We start from the raw sequence: 22,218 nt of genomic DNA on the forward strand, positions 1-22,218 counted from the left end.
TTCGTTGAGGAGAAAAAACTGTTTTCACACAAACTTTGGCCAGTTTGGGTTTTGTAATGATGTAAACAGTGTCCAACCTGCAATAAACTTTTCCCTAAAAACACAACATATCCAGGATTTATCATTCTTGGGCGGAAATGTCACAGCACAACCGGACGGAAAACTTACCCTTTCTATTTTTAACAAGCCTTCACACACAAACCGCTACTTACAATGCACGTCTAACGTCCCACCAAAAAATAAAGTTGAAATTTGATCTATATAACGGAGCTCCTATACACATAAGCGATCTAGAGGGCTGAACATGGACATATCGGGACTCTTTAAAGCTCAAAAAGATTCCATCTAACCTAAATCTTACACCCCTCATATACAACAAACCAACACCAAACATACACAACATTATTGCTTAATACTGCTCTTCTAGCAAAATTTATTTTATCGACGTTTCGGCTTTTATGCAACATCCTTCATCAGGAGGTATGAAGTGTAAATTAAGCAATGTGGACAATGTTGTGGCACAAAAACAAAGAAAAAACGATGCAATAGTAAAGAAGAAGTGAAAAAACGATAATAAAGGGCGAACACACCTGCACTATACAATTACCCACACGCGGGTTATCATGGTTTTTGGAGTGCGCGAGGTTTAACGGCACAATTTTCCAGGTGTCGGTACACTGGGGGAAACAGAGTTTGCATTTTGTCATTGAGTGATGATGCATACGTATTAAGTTCAATGACTCCAAAAACATCCTCTTGTACCTGTCGGACTCGCGTTCAAAGCAAACGTTCTTATGAAGTCCACCGAATAGCAGTATTCAGCAAAACAATATGCCTGGCAGTGTCAGTAACCACATATGCACAGCTTTTCACTTCCATACCATATTTACAAGAAGTTTCTGAACGGATATCTAAAATACGTAAATATATCAGCCAAACGCTATAAATGTAAGTATAAACATAATTATATCATCCAAACGAAACGTAATCCGACGTTCCGAATCAAAAAGCACCATGTAGCAGCACGGAATATGGACCCTAATCAATCTAACCTAGATCCATATGCTTGACACCGATGCTTGACATCGACTGATGTGCAAAAGTGCAAAAGTTATTAAACTAGAAACTATTTTAGCAGAACGGTTGGTTGTCGTTGTGTTGTTTCTGATATATATGTTTTGCCTACATCAACATCACTAAAAAACACCGAAAATATCCATATCAGAAACAATATAACGATAAATAAGGTTCTATCTTACATAACACTGCAGATGATTTATATTTCAACAGCCAACCCAACGTCATTTTTCGTACAAATATTTTTAGTTCATAGCAGGACAAACAATTGAAAAGTTTTAAAAATCTTAGTATTGTCCTGTTGTATTTTCCGTACTTACCATAAGAACATGTGCGTTGTGTTGACGATATCGAAGCCGCAGGACATTTTTTAAAAACTGCATGTATTCACACGTGCAAGTTCGCAGAGCATCGTAAAACATCAAATCTTGACATAAAACACCATTTTTTTTAATTTTTGCAACAGAGATTTCGCGAATCGAAGAATTAGGCCCAACGTAGTAAAATAGTTATAATATACTCCAGAGCACTTGCCGTGTTTTTTGTCAAAACATGGTATGTACTCTTGAGTACTTTTGAGCGCCACCAGTCATTTATTTTGTACTAAGTAAAAGTCGAAAGATGTCGCTCACGATAAAGTAGTGTCCAAGGATTTTTGCCCTGGTTAGGTTCTAGTCCCGGTGTGGTAAAAACAAAAAAAAAATTGAAATATTTTTGGTAAACCTCAATTTGTTCGCCATATATGATATGCGATTTATATATTGTTTCACAAACAAACGTATACATTGAATACACAGCAAATGGAATGCTCTGGGCATCGACATCGCTACAATTTACAGGAAATAATTTCCATAAAACTGAATATTGGTAAGAGCCTTTGAATCATCTGCATATGTTCAGAAAACACGACAAAGTTAAAGGCAGTCGCACATTCTAATTTTAACCAATTTTAAGAAGAAATCAAGCACATCTAATTTTAACTACAATTTTATTTTAAAAACGCTCTAATTTTAATTCTTAACGCCAAAGTGTGATTATTTAAGTCTGATGACCTGTTCAGTAAGTTATTTCGGGCAACCTATTTTTTGTTTTTGTGAGTTTTGTGTGTAGCTGTGTTAAAATTCTGAAATTTGAGCACAAATGTGTCCATCAGGCAAACGTCAATACATATTTTTTTTAACTAAACTTCATTAAAAACGATTATGTTTATTTACAAAACATATTTAATTAAATAACAACAAATTAGACGCAACTGACCAGTTAAAGTTCGGGTGATCAATCTTGATCGACGTGTTCGTCACCAATGTTAACATATACTCGTTTAAACGATGACGTCTTACTGATTATTACGTTACTTTATGTGCAAATATCACAGTCGTACTGTAGTGTTCATTCTTACTAATTCGTCCAAACCCTGACGCAGTTTGATTGGCATCATCATTACAATAGCATCACGTCAGTTGTGACAGTACCTGTTCGAGATGTCGAAATATCTTTAAATTGCGTTGAGCGCACCGGAAAATGCTGCTCGATGCTTGAATTCTGAACATCATGTCCATCAAATTAAACCTAAACTATGTTTCTCCAATACAAACTATTGTTGGACAGTCAGACAACATTTCAAATCCATGTTAAAAGAGTTTTGGTCAAAGATTAGTACAAATCACATCAATAGAATTATTGACTTTGCGGATAGCTTGGTATAACCATTATTATAACTATTAATTTTGACTATGTTTTATATTAACTAAAGTATTGTGTAAAACGATTCATTAACCTTTCTTTTGACATAGGTGGCTGAAAAGAGTGTTTCATTTTCTACTTTGATTTTGATGGTAGTAAATAATTCCACTGACACACGGACTCTTCTATGCCCCGGGGAGAAAACGATTGCGGGAATAAAAACACCTGGCAGACTAACACCTCACAAACTTTATTTCCTTTTTTTAATCATTTCTTTGCCATGATGAAGCTGGCGACTCGACATCTGGTCAAATAATTGCAGGGTCAGCAGTGAAAAGGAAATAAATGAGAAGCTTATTTCGTAAGAGATATTGGTTGGGTAAGTTTATTTTTCAGAATATGAGTTCTGAACATTTATTTGGAATGAGGGTGTATACAGGTTGAATCGAGTACATTCGATGCAAGAGAATAATTTTTGGCGTGAAGTTGATTTTTAATTTGCGTTTTGCCCATTCGTACCAGTGTAGACAGTGTGATTTGTCCCACGTCCCACTGACTTCATAAAAGGGGAGTTCAATTTGCCAAATCATATCTCGCAGTGGGAATGGATAGGAAAGCCTAATATTGTAACGTATGCTGCATGGAAAATGCAGAACTTCGCCTCCTTCAGAAATAGCATTGTAAATAAACGAAATTTCTACGCTAATTCACAGAGTTATTGTTATGAGTAAGTTAATGAAAACGGCATTTAGAATTGACAATGTTAAATTGTGTAATTCAGGAATAAGCATATACGAATTTGTATTTAAACGAATGTTTTGTATATGTTCATATTGTGTAATCCAGACGTTGCGATAATGGCGCAAATTCAGGAAAAATGTAATGGTAAGAATATGTTTGGCGTTTATTGTTTAAAACTACTGAAAAAAAATCTTTAACACAAACACTTCTAGCACCGAATCTTGGCTACTCCCATGAACAAAGTTCATCGTCCAACAGTTATTCTCATCATGATGAAGAAATATGTAAGAAACAAAGACCTTACTTAAAACAAAGAAAAGAGGATCTACGGATAGAAACCCAAGATAAAATTGTCGCAACAACGTCAGAAATCGAAACATACTCTGATGGTGATTTTGATAAAATTAATGTTTCCGAAACACGAATCAATAAAAACCAAACAGTAAGCTGGGAAATTAATTCGGAAAATTCAATTCATTTCGAAGTATCCGACAATGCATGAGCCAGCTCCTGGAACTTCCAAAATAAACGAAGAAATGACTTCCGAGCGAAAATCCAAACGAACAAAAACAAAGGGGTTGAAGGATGGAAAGCACAAATGTGATTTATGCAATAAGTTTTACAGCAGCAAACCTTCGCTGAACATCCACCGTCGTATTATTCACAAACAATTTTGGAAAGACCGATGTAAAATATGTGAGAAGACTTTCTACTGCAAGCAGGTCTTCAAAGACCACACGGACCTGCATTTAGGTGTGAAGTCACACCGTTGCGATATTTGCGAAAAATCCTACACCTACATTTCCAGCCTTAAATCGCACATTACTGTGGTTCACCACAAGCAAAAACCTCACGAATGCAAATTGTGCGGAAAAAGTTTCCCATATAAATCCGTTCTTGGAACGCACATGAGATCTCATACCGGCGAGACGCCATATTCGTGTCCTGTGTGCGATAAAAATTTCATACATTCCAATCATATGAAGCGACATATTGACCACCTCCACCTGGGAAAATCCGTTAAAGCAAAGAAAGTATATCCAAAGTACAACCAGCACCAAGAATTCAGGTGCCAAATATGCGATAAAATCTACACAACGAAATCAAACTTAGATATTCATGTCCAGGCCGTTCACTACATGCTTAAGCCACATGCCTGTTCTATTTGTGGAAGGTGTTTCGCCACCACATCATCACGAAATTCCCACACAAAAACACATGACAAGAAGGTCAAGAGGAAAGCATTGGTAACTCCTAAATCAAGAAAATAAATTGTGATATTCAGAAGGATGATTTAAAGCATTACCTGATTACCTGTTTGGTAAATATTTAAAGCTAAGTTGTTTCTTTGAAATATGGGTAAAACAATATGTTAAAAGTGAGTAGTCACCATCAATTCTGTCACTCCAATCAAAAATAATGTATTTGCGATGCAGTATTCAAATGTTTGTGCTAAAATAAGTTTTCCATTTAAGGTTTTTTCCGTAGTTCTGTACATAAATGTTAACTTTGAGTTAAAAATTTTTTATATTACTATAGGTATAACCCGCAAGTCTTGAAATTAGCTTTCTGGTGCAAATTTCATTACATTGCTATTGTGCAATTTTCAACAATTGTTTATGTTTGTTTATTGTTCTTGGAAAGCATATTCGTGCAATGTATGCGATAAAAATTATAAACATTCCAATATATTTACTGCATACACCGGGGACTGCGAGGATGAGGGACGTTTTTTTTTATCGAGGGTCGCCCCGCGCGCCACGATGCAATCTCTACTTGCATATTTCTCGAAATACGCCCCGACACTTCGCGGGTGGAAGCTTTTTGATGACTTCGGTCTATATGGAGGCAGACGAGTTATCGTCATGAAGGCCTCAGTGTTATGAGGGAGAATCCGATTCCCGAGAGTCTGCGCCTCGGTAGAATATTTCTTGAAATCAAATATAACGGTCAGCCCAGAAAATTTTGCGCTGAAATGGGCCACACGAAAAGCGATTGCCCCAGCTTCGCGAAGCATGGAGAAGACCATAAACGGGCCGCAGCTGCAAAAGGTGGCAACACTGACGATAACGCGCAGAACGCACAAGCCGACGCCCCTCCCTCTGAAAGCGACGGACCCTCCCGCTGAAAGCAAAGATAAGAAGGCGCCAGTGGCGAAAGCGCACGACGCCACAACGTCAGGTCTGGCAGGTGATGTTGTGCCAGCCCCAATCGAAGAAGTATCAGCTGAAGTCGTGCCACCTGTGCACCTGCATGTGCCAGATACGACAACTGACGTCACCGATAACATTGAGTCAGGTGTAAATTGTAAGGTGACCGACGCCCCTCCGTAAACTGTGGCGACTGACGTCACACCTGGTCAATGCAAAGAAGTGACTGCTGACGTCGGTGACTCTGCGTCGCTGACTGTGACGGCTGACGTCACCCAAAGCGGCGCGAAGCCATCAGAGGCGCAACCCTCTAGCGCTACAACGGTACTCGTGCAAGGCCAACTGAAGACACCAGAGTCGGTGCTTCACAGCATGCCAAAGCCAGTGTTGGCTAACACCGCCCCAACCCAAACCAACAGCGTGCAACCACCTCCATCAGCAACATCCACCCCCAAGTCAAACCGCAACGAAGGATTCACGGAAGTTCGCTCCCGCAAACGGAAGACGATGCCAACCACCCCAAAGTCAAAGAAGGGACCTTGCTGCAGTATACAGTATACACAACAGGCGAGAGTATTAAATGCCTTTCTGACAACTTGCACCTAATGAGCAGATTTGGTAATTGGGCCTCAGAAGAGGCTTACCTCAGCCTTTCACGCTATCTGAACATTAAATGTCAGCGACTCTTAAAGCATGTACTTGCGGATCAAGCTACAACCTTGCGCCGGGAGAGAAATTAGTGTGCAGTTGTAAAGCAGCAATACTAAATGATTTTAATGCATCGCGTTTTTAATCAACCGCAACCCCATTGCTTTGTCCCGTTCTTGTTTATTTTCTGTTACCCCCCTTTTTTGTTGTCTTGTTTTAATTTCTTACAATGGCGTCGTATTTAAAGATTTGTACCCATAATGTTATCGGCCTTGGCCAAGCCCCCAAGAGTAAAGCCCTGTCCCGGTACCTTTCCTCTTTAAAGTTTGACATTTTTTGCCTCCAAGAAACTTATTCTACCCCCCAAACCAAATCCCTGTGGAAGTCCGAATGGACTTCTGACCCCATCCTCTTAAACTCGACACCTCCAAAAGGCCCAGCCTGCGGGGTTGTCGCAGTTCTTCTAAACTCCTACAATCTTCGAATTCTTAACTCCGTTTCTGACTCTGACGGTTGCAGTCGACATTTCAACCCTGACCCACACCTTTCACTTTGATAACATATACTTTGATAACACTTTGATAACAATCACTACATTCTCAACAACAAATTCTTTGATTCTATCTACCCCTTACATTTATTTTACCCACCCCATTGTATTTACTGGTGACTTTAATTGTGTAACTGACCCTACCTTGGACAAACATCTCCCAGTACCCAATCGACAGCCCAGCTACAACTTTTTAAAATTATTAACAACTTTTAACCTACAGGATTCCTTTTGGCTTCTTCACCCAAACCTCTGCCAATTTTCCCGCCGTGTCCTAAATACACAGTCCAGAATTGATAGAATTTATCTTTCCTCTTCGTTAATTCCCAACCAACATTTATTTACCCCATGCCCCTTTTCGGATCATGATTAAGTATCGGTTTCCGTTAACCTTATCTCTGCCCCACCCAGGGGACGAGGTACCTGGAAAAATTACACTAAAACCCTTCACGATCCTCTTTTTCGCTTCGATTTCCACCGCTTTTACCCTCTATGGGAAACTCTGCACCTTTCCACTCTAACCCCATGGTCTTTTGGCTAACTCTTAAATTTAAATTTAAATCATTGATAAAATCTCACTCGAAACGCCTGGCTCAAGAATCCCGAGATCAAACCTATACCCTGCAGCAACAACTCGACACCGCCCGCCAAATTCTCAACGACAACCCCTCTTCTGAAAACTTCCGTTCTTTCCAATCTATCAAAAAAACCCTAAATACTCTTTACCTTTTCTAAATCCCGTTCTTTTATTCTAAAACCTCTTTCCTCCGACTTCAACTTTAAAAATATAATTGATCAATTTCTTTACTTCCAACTTCTACCCTCACGCCTCCACAGTCCTATACTCGAGCTTCAAGACACTCATGGTCTCCCTCTTTCTACCCCCAAGGAACTTCTTTCCCACACCCAGCAATTCTTCGAAACTCTCCATTCTGATCAACACCTTCCAGCACCCGATCCTTCTAATTTATTTGTTAAAACTCCTTTAAAAGTAATATCAGATCAATTCCTTGTAACCTTATCGAAGCCCACCACACTGCACGAAGTAAGAAAAACACTTCCCTTTTTCCTTCTTATCTTACCCTTATCTTCAAGAAAAATGACCCCACTCTCCTGAATAAATTAAAGATCCATTTATCTGTTAAACACTGATCTTAAAATTCTTCACAAACTTTTCAACATAAGACTCAAACCCTTTATACCCGAAAGTCTTTGTTCAAACCAATTCGCTCATCCACATCCGACGCAACTTCACTCTTACGCGATCTTCACCACCACGCATCCTCCATCAATTTGGACACTTTCCTCATTTCCTTAGATGTTCAAAAAGCCTTCGATTCTGTTTCATTCTCCTGGTTACTTCTTCAGTTAACTTTCAAACGCTTTCCAACTTGCTTTACTAATTACCTTCAACAAGTCAATCGCTTACGCCTAAGACGTCACTCTAGTGGTGGCTCATCGGCACTCCCTCACCAAAGCCCTCGGCCTCGATTTTGCTAAATTCTTTGGTTTAAAACTCAACCCCACCAAAACCTAAGCGATTGCCATCCTTCGACCTCCCCTTGACCACCCAACCTTATGTAATATAAAGTGGAAACCTAAATCGATAAACCCGTTAAATACCCCAATAGGCGCACCATCAGACATTACCGCGACATGGCACAAAGCAATCACCTCTTTGCAATCCCATGCCAAATATATCAGCAACCCGTTTCCTACTTTTGACTCTAAATGCATCTTCTCAAAAACTGTACGTTTACCCCAAATTTCATAATTTGCTAAAACTTACCCCCCTTACCCCCCAGCAACTAGATGGTGCCCCCCCCCCAGCAACGAGAACGGATCGACGGCATTGTGGTAAAGTTCGTCGACGGGACAAACAATCCCACCTTGCCAATTAACATCCTGGCAGCCGCTGTTACCAACCAATAAATCACAGAAACCGCGCTCTACCGCCCTCTCCCGGACGACACACAAAAAATGTTGTCATTTGCATGGAGAGACTAATTTATTAAGTATCTGCAATGCGAGCTTTAGAGCGTTTCCGCTCCCTTTTATCGACTACTGGTGAAAAACACTAAAAAGGAGATATAGCACATCAAGAAAAGCACGCAAAAATGGTGAGCCGTCGATTAATTTGGTCCGGTAGCATAATGTTGTTGTCATGGTGATTTTCACGCACATTTGCGTGAGTTACGTAATACCTTTTTTTTGAAAGCCTTTTTTCAAAATCCAAGCCTTAATGTCGGGTTTAGTTGCGAGTCGGTAAGCTAACAGGTAAGACAGCAGATATCAACAACAAGGTGTCATAAAAAAGGAATGACGTCGAGCAGGCAGTGGGAGTTCTGCAAGTCTAACTCTGCCTGCATATTTCGTTCCGTTACATGTGTTCCAGTGTGTGAGGAATTAGATCAGGAAACATGCATACTGCTAAATATTTGTCTAACATTCTCTGAGTAGCGTTTATTTTTCTTTTGCATTGGCACGATATACTAGAAACTTAACTACAGGTAATATTTCCAAAAATATTAGGCTTACAAAAGTTTAGCGTCCCCACATAAAAATGTGCGCTAGAAGAAAGTGTCAAAAGTATACAAGGACTAAGTTTGTTTTTGAGTAGCAGGAAAAAATGTTTGGGATTAGGCAATTACCAAGACCATCAAACGTTAAATGTGGTATTTAGTTCATGTCACAGAAAATGGGCCAAAACTCAAAATCATACGTGAATTAGGTTAAATAATAATTAAATATTTAACAATCGAAATTTTCATTATGGTGGGCGGTTACTGTTCGGCGCAACTAACTGTGACGCAATAGTGGTGATTTTGAGGCGACCAGACAGCCATTAGTCAGACTCAACCACGCAATTGTTAGGTAACCCCTCGCCAGCATGTGCGACCGCCCTTTTCTTGATCTGCCATTGGGCTCCAGGGTTGTATATTATAGAACGTGCTACTAAGTCTAATTATATTGTTGCGACTCTCTCCACAAATATGCAGATTAGTCCCCGGGACAAGATACAGTCAAAATAGGAGGCCTCTGTATTGACCTCCCACCACTGCTATTTAGAAATCACTCGTTACAAAGAAAGTGTTTTTTTGCACAAAAATACAGATCGCAAACAAACCGGTTCGTGAAGTGTTTGTTTACCCACGAATGTTTCTGAAAAAAAATTTGGTGGTTTGTTCCGTTGTCTTCTACCGCAGCTTATATTGGAAACGCTGTGTTGTGATGTAAAAAAATAATTTCTATGTGTGAGGCCCATGTTGGCTGTTAAACAAAGGACGCAGGTCGACATTTTGCGATCCTTCCATCATAAATACTGAAATGTCAATGGCATAAAATCATGAAGAATGTTAATGCGACAAATCCACGCCCGATGTCAATTAACCCAGTTTGTTTCCTGCCTTAATCCAGGGTATGTGGATGGGACGCCTGTCAGGAATGAATACGATCCTCAATTTTAATGCGTGTGACAATTATAGAAATAAGTGACAATATTTCAGTGATAATGAAATTAATGTACGCACTTCCCTTAATTAATGCTACGCACATGTTGCAACATATCCTTCGCATTCACCTGTAATCAAAATTAAATGCAGTAAATGCCTGATAAAAATGAGTTCCAGGAAAAATTCATCAACAAGACAAGCATTGAACGACCACCATTTTGGAATTGCTGCAGGATCGGTGTTAATTAACACGTCCGTTTGAGCGAAGCGCATTCGAAATCGCTTCAATTGTTCCTGTAGAAGCTGTTGGAATCCCAAAACATTTCCTTATATTTCTCTGTGTCCGCTTTTGACATAGATTTAAACAAATAATTTTTAATTATTCTTTAATCCTCTTTAATTATCCCAAAACCAATCGAATTTTAAAAGCTGAAATTCTGTGTCAAAATACAAAATATAAAAAATGGTTACAAATTTCATTCGTAAAAGACTGATATTAAAATTGATTTGGAATGTTGTTTGCTTGTTTGTAGCAAAGTAATGTTTTGAATGCACACATGGACATCTTTCTAGCGCTTAAAATAAACAAATATAGACTTAAACATTTCTCACCTCTTGACATTTTTTGTTATTTCCCAACGCTTCTTTAAAAGCGATTCTACAAATCGTTGGATAAAGTTTAATTGAAAAATTGTCAGAGGATCTTTGGTTGGAGGATCGCATTCAAATAATGGTTTATGAAATCTTATGTTAATCTGCAGTCGAAGTAGAGAAATCGTGTATAATGCTGAAATTGTTGCTGATGTTTGTGTTAATCGGATGGGCGGAAGGTGAATGTCCGGGTGAGGACACAAGTTTGGCCCCTCTTCCTATCACAAGTAAGTGTTGCTTTTTTGCATGAACAACTGTTCGTTTTATTTTTGTTAATAATTGCTGTTTAACTAAATTTAACTACTTTAAGTCACTTTCTGATAAATGAACACAACCTACATTTATGCTTTGTTTTAAACTTCACAATAATTCAAAAAACTTTAAACTTGTAACAGAAGATGAAAAGCTACCGGTTTGTCAAGTCCCATATCGTGACTCAAACTGCACTTGTCCCTCGGCCATGTTCGAATGTGCTCGTCATAAGATCGGTAAAGTCGGATCGAGTCAACCTGGATGTATTGAGTGGTCGCAAATAAATGACGAACAAAACAACTGTGGAGATTGGAGTGATGAGTTAAGTGATGTTTGTCCTGATAAAAGATTTCAGTGCGATTGTTTTACCACAACATGTCCCGGAAGTAATGGATGTTTGAAAAATAATGAGCAATGTGATGGAAGAATGAATTGTTTAGACGGCAGTGATGAATTTAACTGCACTTCATGTCCTGCTGATAAGTTTGAGTGTCCATGTTACAAAACTAAAAATTGCTCCTCGCTATTTGGTGGTTGTATCGATAAATTTTGGCAATGCGATGGATGGAATAACTGTGGAGATTGGAGCGATGAGGTTAACTGTACATGTCCAGCTGATATATTTGAGTGTTCATGTTACAAGACGAAAAACTGTACGTCCGGATTTGGTTGGTTCAGTAAATCAGTACAATGCGATGGATGGAATGACTGTGGAGATTGGAGTGATGAGGTTAACTGCACATGTCCAGCTGATAGATTTGAGTGTCCATGTTACAAAAACAAAAACTGCTCGTCTTGGAGTGCTGGCTGCATCAGACAATCTTTGCAATGCGATAGAATTAATCACTGCGGAGATTGGAGTGATGAGGTTAACTGCACGAATGAAGGTAAATTTGAGTGTTCTTGTGTTGGAGCAAAACCGTGCCTCGGAATGGATTCAAATAGCATTGACCGATCTTTGTTGTGTAACGGAAAAGCTGACTGCATTGATGGAAGTGATGAGACACATTCTAGCTGTAACTGCTCTGGTACTTACGCCAGATGTCCATGTAATACAAATAACACACAATGCTCATCGAACGATAGATGTATACCTTTTAACTGGATAAATGATACCTTCGTAGATTGTGTTGATGAAACTGACGAAATTTGCTCATTTTTCAACATTACATGTCAATCTTGTCATATGATGGCTCTAACATGCCCAAGTGAAAAGGATGCCAGAAATCTTATACATACGACTGATCCATATACGTGCAATGATGTTGTTAGTAAAACGTGCGCTTCTGATGTTCATAATTGTGAAGTTGATAAAGCTATTTGTACAATTTCAACATGCCGTGAATCCTGCAAAAACGTTTTTTTCTGTGAAAATCAACAACTTATTGCAAGTGAATACTTTTGTGACACGCAAGCTGGTTATGGCTGCAAGGACAAAAGTGACGAAATTTGTCATGGGTTTGGGTTTAAATGTTCTGGGTCAACAAGGAAAGGTGTTTGCGTTTTACCTCAAACCAACGTCTACGATTCAGTGGCTCAATGTTCTGACAGTTCAGATATTTGTTTCCTCAATGGACAGTTTAGATGTTTCCAGTGTTTGGACAGAAAATTGATAGTTTCAAGCAAGCAAGTCTGTGACGGTGTGCTGGATTGCTTCGATATGTCAGATGAATGTTTGTGTAAAAATCAAACATTGTGTTGCGATATAGTTGGAGATTGTGCACACAACCAAATGCATGGTAAGAACAGTTCAAGATTTGTGAACCAAGGAAAGGTGTTGTGTAACACAAGTGTAAAATGCGTCAACCAAACTAACACAAAATATTGTTCAACTGCCACGGCATCAGTGCAAAGTGAGTGTATAGCAGATGGCAGAATTTCCATACAAAAAAATATGGGTAATGATTCGATGTGCGTTACAGTTATGACGCAATTGTTTACATCATATTATTCTACAGTGATAGCTGAACTATACTATCCTTTGTGGTGTGATGGATCTGTCAAAGACGCTATCGGAGTTATCGGCGAACGTTTTTGTCCTAACAGGTTTAAGTGTTTTAGCAATGGAGAAATTAACATAGATAAACAAAGAGTCTGTGATGGAATAATTGATTGCGACGACAAATCAGATGAATTTCTAGATCTTTGTAACAATACCCGCTACTACTGCAGAAGTAAAGGAAAGATTTCCATAAATACAGATCATGTTTGTAACGGAATAATTGATTGTGACGACGAATCAGACGAATTTCTAGATCTTTGTAACAATACCCGCTACTACTGCAGAAGTAAAAGAAAGATTTCCATATATGGAGATCATGTTTGTGACGGAATAATTGATTGTGACGACGAATCAGATGAAAGCAGGTGTCGCTGTGAAAATACCAGGTTTTATTGCACCAACAAAGATCCTTTATCCGTTGAAATAGGGCTTATACAGAACGGAATCAATGACTGCTCAGACGGAAGTGACGAATGTGTTAATTTGGATGAAAACGCTTTTGCAGACGTCAACGAAATGATTGCAAACCAAGTTTATCGAGGTATCTTCTGGATGACAGGCATCTTAGCAATGGGAGGAAATTCATTTGTATTTGTTACAACCACACTTGATTTGATTAAAGTCAATAAAAATAACAATTTGTTTATTAATACAAGCGTTTTTGTTCTTAATCTATGCGTTTCTGACCTTCTCATGGGAGTTTATCTACTGGCAGCCATAATACAAGCTACCAGATATTCTGGATCTTATTGTTTGTTTGATAAACAATGGAGATCAAGTAGCTTGTGTTCAGGACTTGGGGCACTTCAACTGGTATCATCAGAAGCATCAGCACTCACAATGACAGCTATGACAACATTTCGCCTGATATCGGCCTATAAACCTTTCCATATGCGAAATGTCGGTGTTACGAAAACTTTAATTGCTGAATTGTCTTGTTGGATATTAGCTATTTTGTTGGCAACCGTTCCTTTGCTTAATCCAACTTCTGAGTACTTTGTAACTGATGTTTGGTTTCCAAATAACTTTTATGAAACAGATTTTGTGTCAAGAGAAAACATGATGTTACTTGCGGAAAGAATTTCGGCATCAGAGCCAGAGTCTTGGTACGATGTTAAGCGTACAATTGTAAGTGCCTTTCCACGTAATTCTATCAAAAGAGAGTTTGGATATTATGGTGGAACGAGCGTCTGTATGCCACGTTTGTTTGCAACAACCAATGAGTTTGCTTGGGAATATTCAACATTTCTTATTACACTCAACTTTCTCATGTTTATCTACATGGTGGTTGCTAATTTTCTTGTTTACAAGCGAAGCAACCGCATGAGAGGCTCCAGAAGAAATGACATCAGCTCCCGGATGCAGAAGAGAATCACCAGATTGATTTTGGCCGACTTCTGTTGCTGGATTCCAATTTGTTTCATGGGATTTTTGAGTTTTGGAGGAATGAAGATGCCAGGAGATTCTTATGTGCTGAGTGCGTGTATGTTGCTTCCAATCAACAGCGCCCTTAACCCCTTGCTCTACTCCAAATCATTAGAAGAGCTATTGTCGAAGATAAAAGAATGGCTCGTTTCCAAAATATCATCATTACGTACATCAAGAAGTCGTTCGTCTGAATTAAGAGTTAGATACAACCCCCGTACTGAGCAGGATGGTGATCGAGTAATTGAGATTGTTGAATGATGAGTGGAGAAGTTTTTTTCTATCCTTTTTGGTTTGAACCTAATTAACCTTCTGTAAACAATTACTACATAATTGTGGCCGAGATTAAAACAACAACCAGCCTGACAACCTTTCGAGATTGAGAAATTCCAAACCACGTTTTTAGAAAATAAATTCCAGTTTTGTCTAAAATATGTTGATATCGATTTAGCAAACGTCATACTTAACAAACGTTGCAAACTTTTTTTCCAATCCAATTCAATGTTGTCTCTTCTTGTGATTTTTGGTTTAGTTACTATAGTGTAAAAAACTTTCCCCGAATTTGTAAATATTTTCTCAATTTTTTGATAATACTGTTTGTGACGAGTATGTAACTTACATTGTTTTATAACAGAGAAAATTTATTTGTCAAAGAACTCAATTTCAGGAAACATGAAAGATGTATCAGGCAAATCAGGCCCAGGGATTCCCAACCATAATGCAACATACAGAAACAACTACAGGCCGTAATGTGTGGGCGTGCGCTTAACATTTGGGATATTTTTGCGCTGTGAACAAATCTTTTTGTTGCGGTAGCAGCGCAACTCTACAGGAAGGCCGTCTGTCTGCCACAGAAGATAAAATAAAAAAACACTCCATGGCTGTCTGTCTAAAACGCACAAACCTCTTATTTTGTATTCGTGAGAAATCGTAACACTATTACGAGATTAACAGAAATCAAACAAACACACGTCACCTGCAATTGATAAAAAACAAGCTTAGGGGTGAATAAATACCGCAACACAGTATAACACATTGGCTAAGTGTTTACGAAAAAATAATAACGACCCGCAGCACGAACGCACGACGTCATTAAACAACATTAAAAGCAGTTGTAAAAGATGTTCTCCATCCATAAAACACAACACCAAACAAAAATGCCAGCAACTACTAACGAATTCGGGGATAATCATTTGGATGTTTATTGAGGCTTGGGTGCGGAAAAACAACTTGAAATGATCATGCGCCTTCCTGCCAGTAGGTGCGCGTTTGCAAAATGGTGGCGCAGAGCCGTCTCGTCTTTGCTTCCAAACTTTTAACACAGGTTAAACGTGGGCCAAGATAAAAGTAGAAATACGATTGCGACAACGGAAAGAGAGCTCTCTCTGACTCACATTAAGAGAATCTCGTTCCTAGCAACCACGACCGGAAGACATTGAGTAACTGCGAGTATCTCCGTGAAATAATGTCAAATGCACACGTGGGAAAGGTAAAGAGATTTTTCCTGTCTCCAAGTAGGATAAGGAATCTCAGAGAGAGGATGGAAGTCTCCTTTTTCTCTGCTCTGTCAGCTTTGTACTATTTTAAATAAATATTAAGAAGCAGTTCTTTGTTGAGAACGTTGGTACCATTACATAATTTTCCCCACATGAACAAGTAAACTGTGCATGAATCTCTGTGGAAAACTGTAGCTCAGTTAGGTTCCGCCGGTCAAGATATTAATTATTGGAAAAACAAAACCTTAGTTTTTCCAGTTAGTCGATATAATGATAAGCGTAACCAAGTTGTAACAATTTAACAAGAAAGACGCCTGACTTGAAAACCCTCATGGATTTTTCGGCGCCCATGTTATTTATTTTGCATACTTATTCTTTCGTAAATTAGGGTGACGTAAATTATTGCGGGGGCATTTCCATTTGCAGCTCCAACCAGCAAGAGTTGCAGGAAAAAGACATCTCCAGTTTGAGGAGAATGTTTGAAGAATTGGAAGTATAAGACCTACAAGGGAAGAAGAAGCACTGTAAGTTGATTCGCAAAAAAAAATCCGCTTTTTCGTCCAGACCAAATCACCTTATTTAAGATGAATTTCCGAAACTAATAAGCGAAAGGTTTACGAGTTAATCGCAGATATGCAGGAGCGTGGTGTTACCCATTCTGATTCGCCTTGGACCAAGTCCCATTGTACTGGTGCGCAAAAAGTATTTTGCACGAGATTTTGCGTTGACTATCGCGCCCTGAACGATTGCACAAATTACACTGATTTATTCCAACGGCTCTGTAGGTAAAAAAAGCAAATTTTAAATAATGCGCAGTTATGTATTCCAAACTCAATTAAGGCCATATGTAATGTTTTAGGCCTCATGCATTTCCTAACAAACTTGTCGCATATTTTGGATATCTTTGTGTTCACTGCATGTACCGCAAAACACAAATACTTTACGAATATTTTGTTGGTCTGTAGATCCGCTGCTATCCATTGTAAAATAATAGAAGGTTACCTGAAATGTGTTGACTATTATCCCGACCATTCGTTTGCTGCCAATCCTGGTGAATTTCATGGAATGTGGATTGCTGTATTGATATTCAATGAATGGAGATTTATTGACACCAATTGGGGAGCTAGGTTTATTGACGGTATCTTATTTTTTGCGAATTTATTTTTGGTTTTAAGGCTGCCGGGCACTTAGCTCATATACACATGGTTAATTTGTCAAAATACCGGTGATTAAAATCAACCTTTTGCTCCCAATTCATTAAAGATAGGCAACATGAAATAACAACCAAAAAGTTGCATCTTTTTGCTGTGTGAATTATCCGCTTTTCCTTTTTTTATCAACGTTTTTTCAGAAATAACAAGGGTAACATCGTACAGATTTGACGAGTTTTGGTTTCTTACTGATCCAGACAAGTTTATTTCAAGCCATTATCCAGATGAATCCGCTTGGCAACTTTTACATCAACCAATAACACTTGATCAATTTGAGGTATGCAAATACGGATTATTTTTTCTTCTACAGCGAAGGTCAAATTCAAAAGGTTTATTTACTTTTACATTTACAGCCAGAAAAGCGAAATTTTAAAGAAAAGTAAAATCAACGTCACAACAGTCAATATAATTAATTCTATTTTTTTGCGCTGAGGTGCGAAAATATGCCATTAGTTTATAGTTAACCGACTATATTCCTTTCAAACCGATGTTAATATTATTACTCCCATTATTTGATGAGCAGAAATCGGTCATGAAATGGTCAAACTTCTATAAACTTCAAGTTGAACTTTTTTCCCATCAAAATGCAATGATAAGAACAGACGAGAGTGGATTTGTAAAGGTGACCCTGAATAACACGTTGGGTAGAACTGATCTTATATTCTCGTCAATTCTCCACGAAAAAGTTGGAAACAAATTGCAGGGGGCAGTGCATGGCTCTGTTAAAGGGGCCAAATTCCACGACGCAATAGTAAGAATGTGCAAAACTGTGTAAACATACAGCTACAGATTTATTTAGTTTTTTACGCTTATCAACGTTTACAGATATTTGAAGTTCGTCTTCCCTTCCCTGGACAGTTCATTTTGACATTATGTGGTGCTTTCCCAGATGAACTTCCGAAACTCATTTGTCGATATCAAATAGACAGTTCAATTCTAAGGGGCCTGTGAAGATGGTGATCTAGGTGTAAAACAATCTTTATCAAGCAAACTGTGATATAGTATAATTACGTTATGTAAAACATAATAAAAAACAGAAAACAAAATATATCTCTGGCAAAAAAATCGTTTTTAATAAATTTGATCGGAAAAGTAACGCAATAAATAAAATTTTTCATTTCACTGTCCCTTCTTTGCTTGCCAGGAAATGTTAACAGTACTTACGGAAATAAAATAACCAAAAACATAAACACGAAAAATAAATAATTAAGCATGCACACTTTCGTGCCATTAGATTTTGAACGAATAACATCAATAAATATACTGCTATTTTTGTTGCCAGGCATACTAATTAATCAGAATAAAGTCTGTGGATTTTATCGGCGTTGTCACATGAACGTTTTCTGCCGCACTTAGTTTAATACAGTCATCACAATGTGGCACAAGATTACGCGACCATTTTTTTAACTCAACTAAATAATCCTTAGTCGTTTGTTCATCGTTTTTCCAGGATATATTATATTTCGCCTGTGCTTGTAGGCATTACTAGTATTGCGAAAAACACAAACAAAAGATGCTTCTATGCTTGCAGTAGGCTTCTTGTTGGTGACAATACCCATTAAAATCTAGAATCTAATAGCGTTTTAAAGACTGCTCTTGTCTTTGGAAAAATTACAGATCTTTTTCCATGTGTTCCTTGTCTCCAAGTGACGCTTAAGTGTTCATTGGCTTCATCGATTCGTAGCTAAGGATGGTATAAAAGTGTTTTCCATCTCCGTTTGCGCGCACAATCACGCAAAGTTTGGCTATTGCTCGTCGTACAACCCCAGCCATCGTAGTCACCTCCACACTCCTGACAATTCCGTGCCTGTCATGAAACAAGCTTCGAACTCGACCCAGAGGCCATTGCCCCCGGGGAGTGTTGTGATTCATCACCAGAACGATGTCGTCTATAGAAAGGTTTTCCCTTTTGTCATGCAAATGATTCGGGGTGAGGGGCAAGTCCTCTTCAGCTTCCAGTGGAACGTCGGTCAGTGGTCTTGAATTCACGATGTTTTCGACCTCCAGTAGCAGCGTATAAAGAATATCGTCATCCAAAGGCTTCTTGGGGAGGAGGGTCGCCAAAATTCTTCGAACGGAGCGTATCATCCGTTCCCTTTATCCGTCGTGGTAAGAAAGACTCCAACTTCTGTGGCAAGGTCAAAACTCTTATAAATCGCTCCGTGGGCAGGTTCCTTTGCAAACAAATTGGGCCATTTATCTGGGCTCATTTTCAAAAACGGAGGCCCGTCGTGCCACATTCCTGATTTGCTTCTGTCTTCATTCCACGCGAAGCTTGATCTGCCGGATTTAAGTGGGTAGGGACGTGTCGGCAGTCGTGCACACACGTGTACCGCTCAATTTGCGCCAAACGATTACGCGAAAACACCGGAAAACATTTGCTGTCGGCGTTCAATGACTGCAGAACGATTGAGGAATCCGTCCAAAACACGCAAGGGCAGTCCTCTAAACACAATTCTTTTTTAACTATGCGAGACAACTTCACCGCATCCAAAGCCGCTTCCAATTCCAGACGAGGAATGGTATGCTTTCCAGATCCCGATAGCAACGACTTTCCCATGACAAAGGAACACGTTACACTGCCGTTTTCAGCCATACTTCTGAGGTAACAAACGCTGCCACGAGCGACGGACGAAGCGTAGCAAAAAATGAAGTTGAAACCCAGAAACGTTTTCTCCGGGTTGAAACCAACGGGGAATCTTCACGTCGTGGAGTCGAACCAAGCTGTCGCTGCATCTTTTCCAACGCGAGCGAGTTGTTCCATTGACTTCCTCGTCCCAATCGAGTTTCTGTAGGCACAGTTCTCGGTAAACCAGTCGAGCTTCAAGTACAACCGGTGCAACAAACCCTAGCTAGTGGGTCGAAAAGTGAATTTGTTATGGCAAGTATTCCGCGGCGGGACAGAGGTTTGTCAGGCAAATCGACATTAAACCTGAAATCGTCATCAGCAACGTTCCAACCGATCCCAAGGACTCTTTCCTGCACTTGACCAAGAAGCGCGACGTCCTGTACTGCTTTAGCCCTTTCTTCGTGTGGCACCGATTCCACCACTGCTTTGCTTGTTGATATCCATTTTGTCAATTTAAAACCACCCGTTGCCAACAGGTTTCGCAAGTCCTCGACCAATCTTATCCCGGCCGTGTCGTCCGCGGGCCTCGTCAAACAATCATCAACGTAGAAGTTTCGGACGACACTTGCCACTCGCGGATCAAAGAACTTCCCATGCTCTTTGGCGGTTTGACGCAAACAAAACGTTGCACATCTCTGTGACGATCGCGCTCCGAATAAATGTACTTTCATCCGATGGGCTGTCGGCGTCTTGGACATGTCCCCGCCCGGCAACCACAAAAACCTCAGTGCATCACGGTCTGGCGGAGATACCAGCACCTGATGGAACATAGCCTCTACGTCGGCTACGATTGCAATGCGACCTTTGCGAAATCGCATCAGCAACCCGATGAGCGAATTCACCAGATCCGGTCCCTTCATTAATCTGTCATTTAACGAATGACCTTCAAACTTGGCGGCGCAATCGTACACGATGCGAACCTTCTCTGGTTTCTTTGGATTAGTCACCGGGTGATGTGGGAGGTACCATATTCGATTTTTTGTCGCAACTTGATCCTCGGGGATTTCTTCGGCGTACCCTTTGTCCAAGAGAATTTTCATGTTATTCACGTACTTCTCGCACATCGCCTGGTCGCCAAGAAGTTGTCGTTGCAGTCCCTTCAAGCGACCTTGAGCCATAGGCAAGTTGTTGGGCATAACGTTGCAGCTCTGCTTCCAAGGAAGAGGAAGTTGATAGTGGTCGTCCACAGTCTCAACTGATCTGGTCACCATGTCATAAGCGACGACATCTTCACGTGAGTACTTCATTCCGAACTCTGATGCTTCTTGGTTGCTTTTCAACCAGAAGAGGAGTGATTCCACGTCACACAACCCAGCATCTAAAGACGGAAACACTTTGCCTTCATCAGTAACGATTATGTCTTCCAGTGCAGCAGGACTACCGTGCGAACCCAACAGAAAGTTAGACGTAACTACGTTCTCGCTTGACGCTTCCAGAGAAGGTCCTTTTAGTAGCCATCCCAGCGGCGTCTTTATAGCATCAGGACATTCGCGCGAGTCAGGAGCGAAGCGACTTTCCAGGCACCTATGTGCTATCGAGTTGTAGTTTCCAATCAGCAGCATCACTGAACCTCCATCGATCCTCTGCAGGTCGACTCCACGCAAGTGCTCGTAACTTTGCAACCTTCTTTTGCTGGCCATCTTGCCTGGTGCTACAGGGATCCTGTCCACCAGCACGACCTCTGGCAGAAAAGCGCTCGTGCTCTGTGTAACGTTTGGTTTCTCTTCCATTTGAGACTTTTCAGTCCACTTCGAGTTGTGAAGTACCGCGTGGTGATTGATGTTACAACATCCGTCCTTGCCGCACTGCGAATATATAAGTTTTAGGTCGTACGAATCGACCCTGGCAGCTATATGAAGTTGGTAACGATTGACGAAACTCCAATAATCCATTGGATCCCCGTCGAATTTCTCGACAATAGGTTTGGGAAGAAATCGCTCACCAACCTCCGGTTGACCACGTCGGTTACGTAGAACAGGTCGTTCATCTGTTAAGTTGGGTATTCCGTTATGTGGTGATTGTCCAGCCCGAGCAGGTTCATGATATTGGCTCGGATTCCATGGTTGCCCGACTGTAGGCCATCGAAGATCACCGCAATCCACCTGAGGGTTTGTGGTCGGCTGTGCTTTTACGGCTCCCTCTGGTTTGCTAGTACCAGAACTGTCTACAAGAGGTGTCGGAGATCCAGAAAAGTCAGGGTGTTGAATCCCAGGACAAGACCTCCCATCATTGGATGCTTCTTCCCAAGCCT

General features: G+C 40.0%; 4 protein-coding genes across 4 annotated transcripts; 3 read left to right on the forward strand and 1 right to left on the reverse strand.

Moving 5' to 3' along the window:
- Positions 1 to 3,995: 3,995 nt before the first annotated feature.
- Positions 3,996 to 4,772, forward strand: LOC145907176 (zinc finger Y-chromosomal protein 1-like). The gene has a single exon (XM_082994605.1). It carries the CDS (start codon positions 3,996 to 3,998, stop codon positions 4,770 to 4,772), a length of 777 nt encoding a protein of 258 aa, XP_082850731.1.
- Positions 4,773 to 13,722: 8,950 nt separating this feature from the next.
- On the forward strand, positions 13,723 to 14,892 carry LOC145906118 (G-protein coupled receptor GRL101-like). Its single transcript, XM_082993524.1, has one exon. It carries the CDS (start codon positions 13,723 to 13,725, stop codon positions 14,890 to 14,892), a length of 1,170 nt encoding a protein of 389 aa, XP_082849650.1.
- A 1,204-nt stretch (positions 14,893 to 16,096) lies between these two features.
- LOC145907177 (lim and transglutaminase domain protein ltd-1-like) lies at positions 16,097 to 18,289 on the forward strand. Its single transcript, XM_082994606.1, has 7 exons — positions 16,097 to 16,120; positions 16,516 to 16,620; positions 16,759 to 16,829; positions 17,093 to 17,265; positions 17,479 to 17,615; positions 17,862 to 18,089; positions 18,164 to 18,289. The coding sequence occupies exons 1-7, from the start codon at positions 16,097 to 16,099 to the stop codon at positions 18,287 to 18,289; spliced, it is 864 nt and encodes a 287-aa protein (XP_082850732.1).
- A 1,133-nt stretch (positions 18,290 to 19,422) lies between these two features.
- On the reverse strand, positions 19,423 to 19,934 carry LOC145907178 (uncharacterized). The gene is made up of 2 exons (XM_082994607.1): positions 19,672 to 19,934; positions 19,423 to 19,618 (listed from the first exon to the last, which is right to left on the reverse strand). Exons 1-2 carry the CDS (start codon positions 19,932 to 19,934, stop codon positions 19,423 to 19,425), a joined length of 459 nt encoding a protein of 152 aa, XP_082850733.1.
- Between the last annotated feature and the right edge of the window lie 2,284 nt (positions 19,935 to 22,218).

Source organism: Ascidia mentula, chromosome 6, assembly GCF_947561715.1.
Source record: "Ascidia mentula chromosome 6, kaAscMent1.1, whole genome shotgun sequence".
Lineage (NCBI taxonomy): Eukaryota > Metazoa > Chordata > Ascidiacea > Phlebobranchia > Ascidiidae > Ascidia > Ascidia mentula.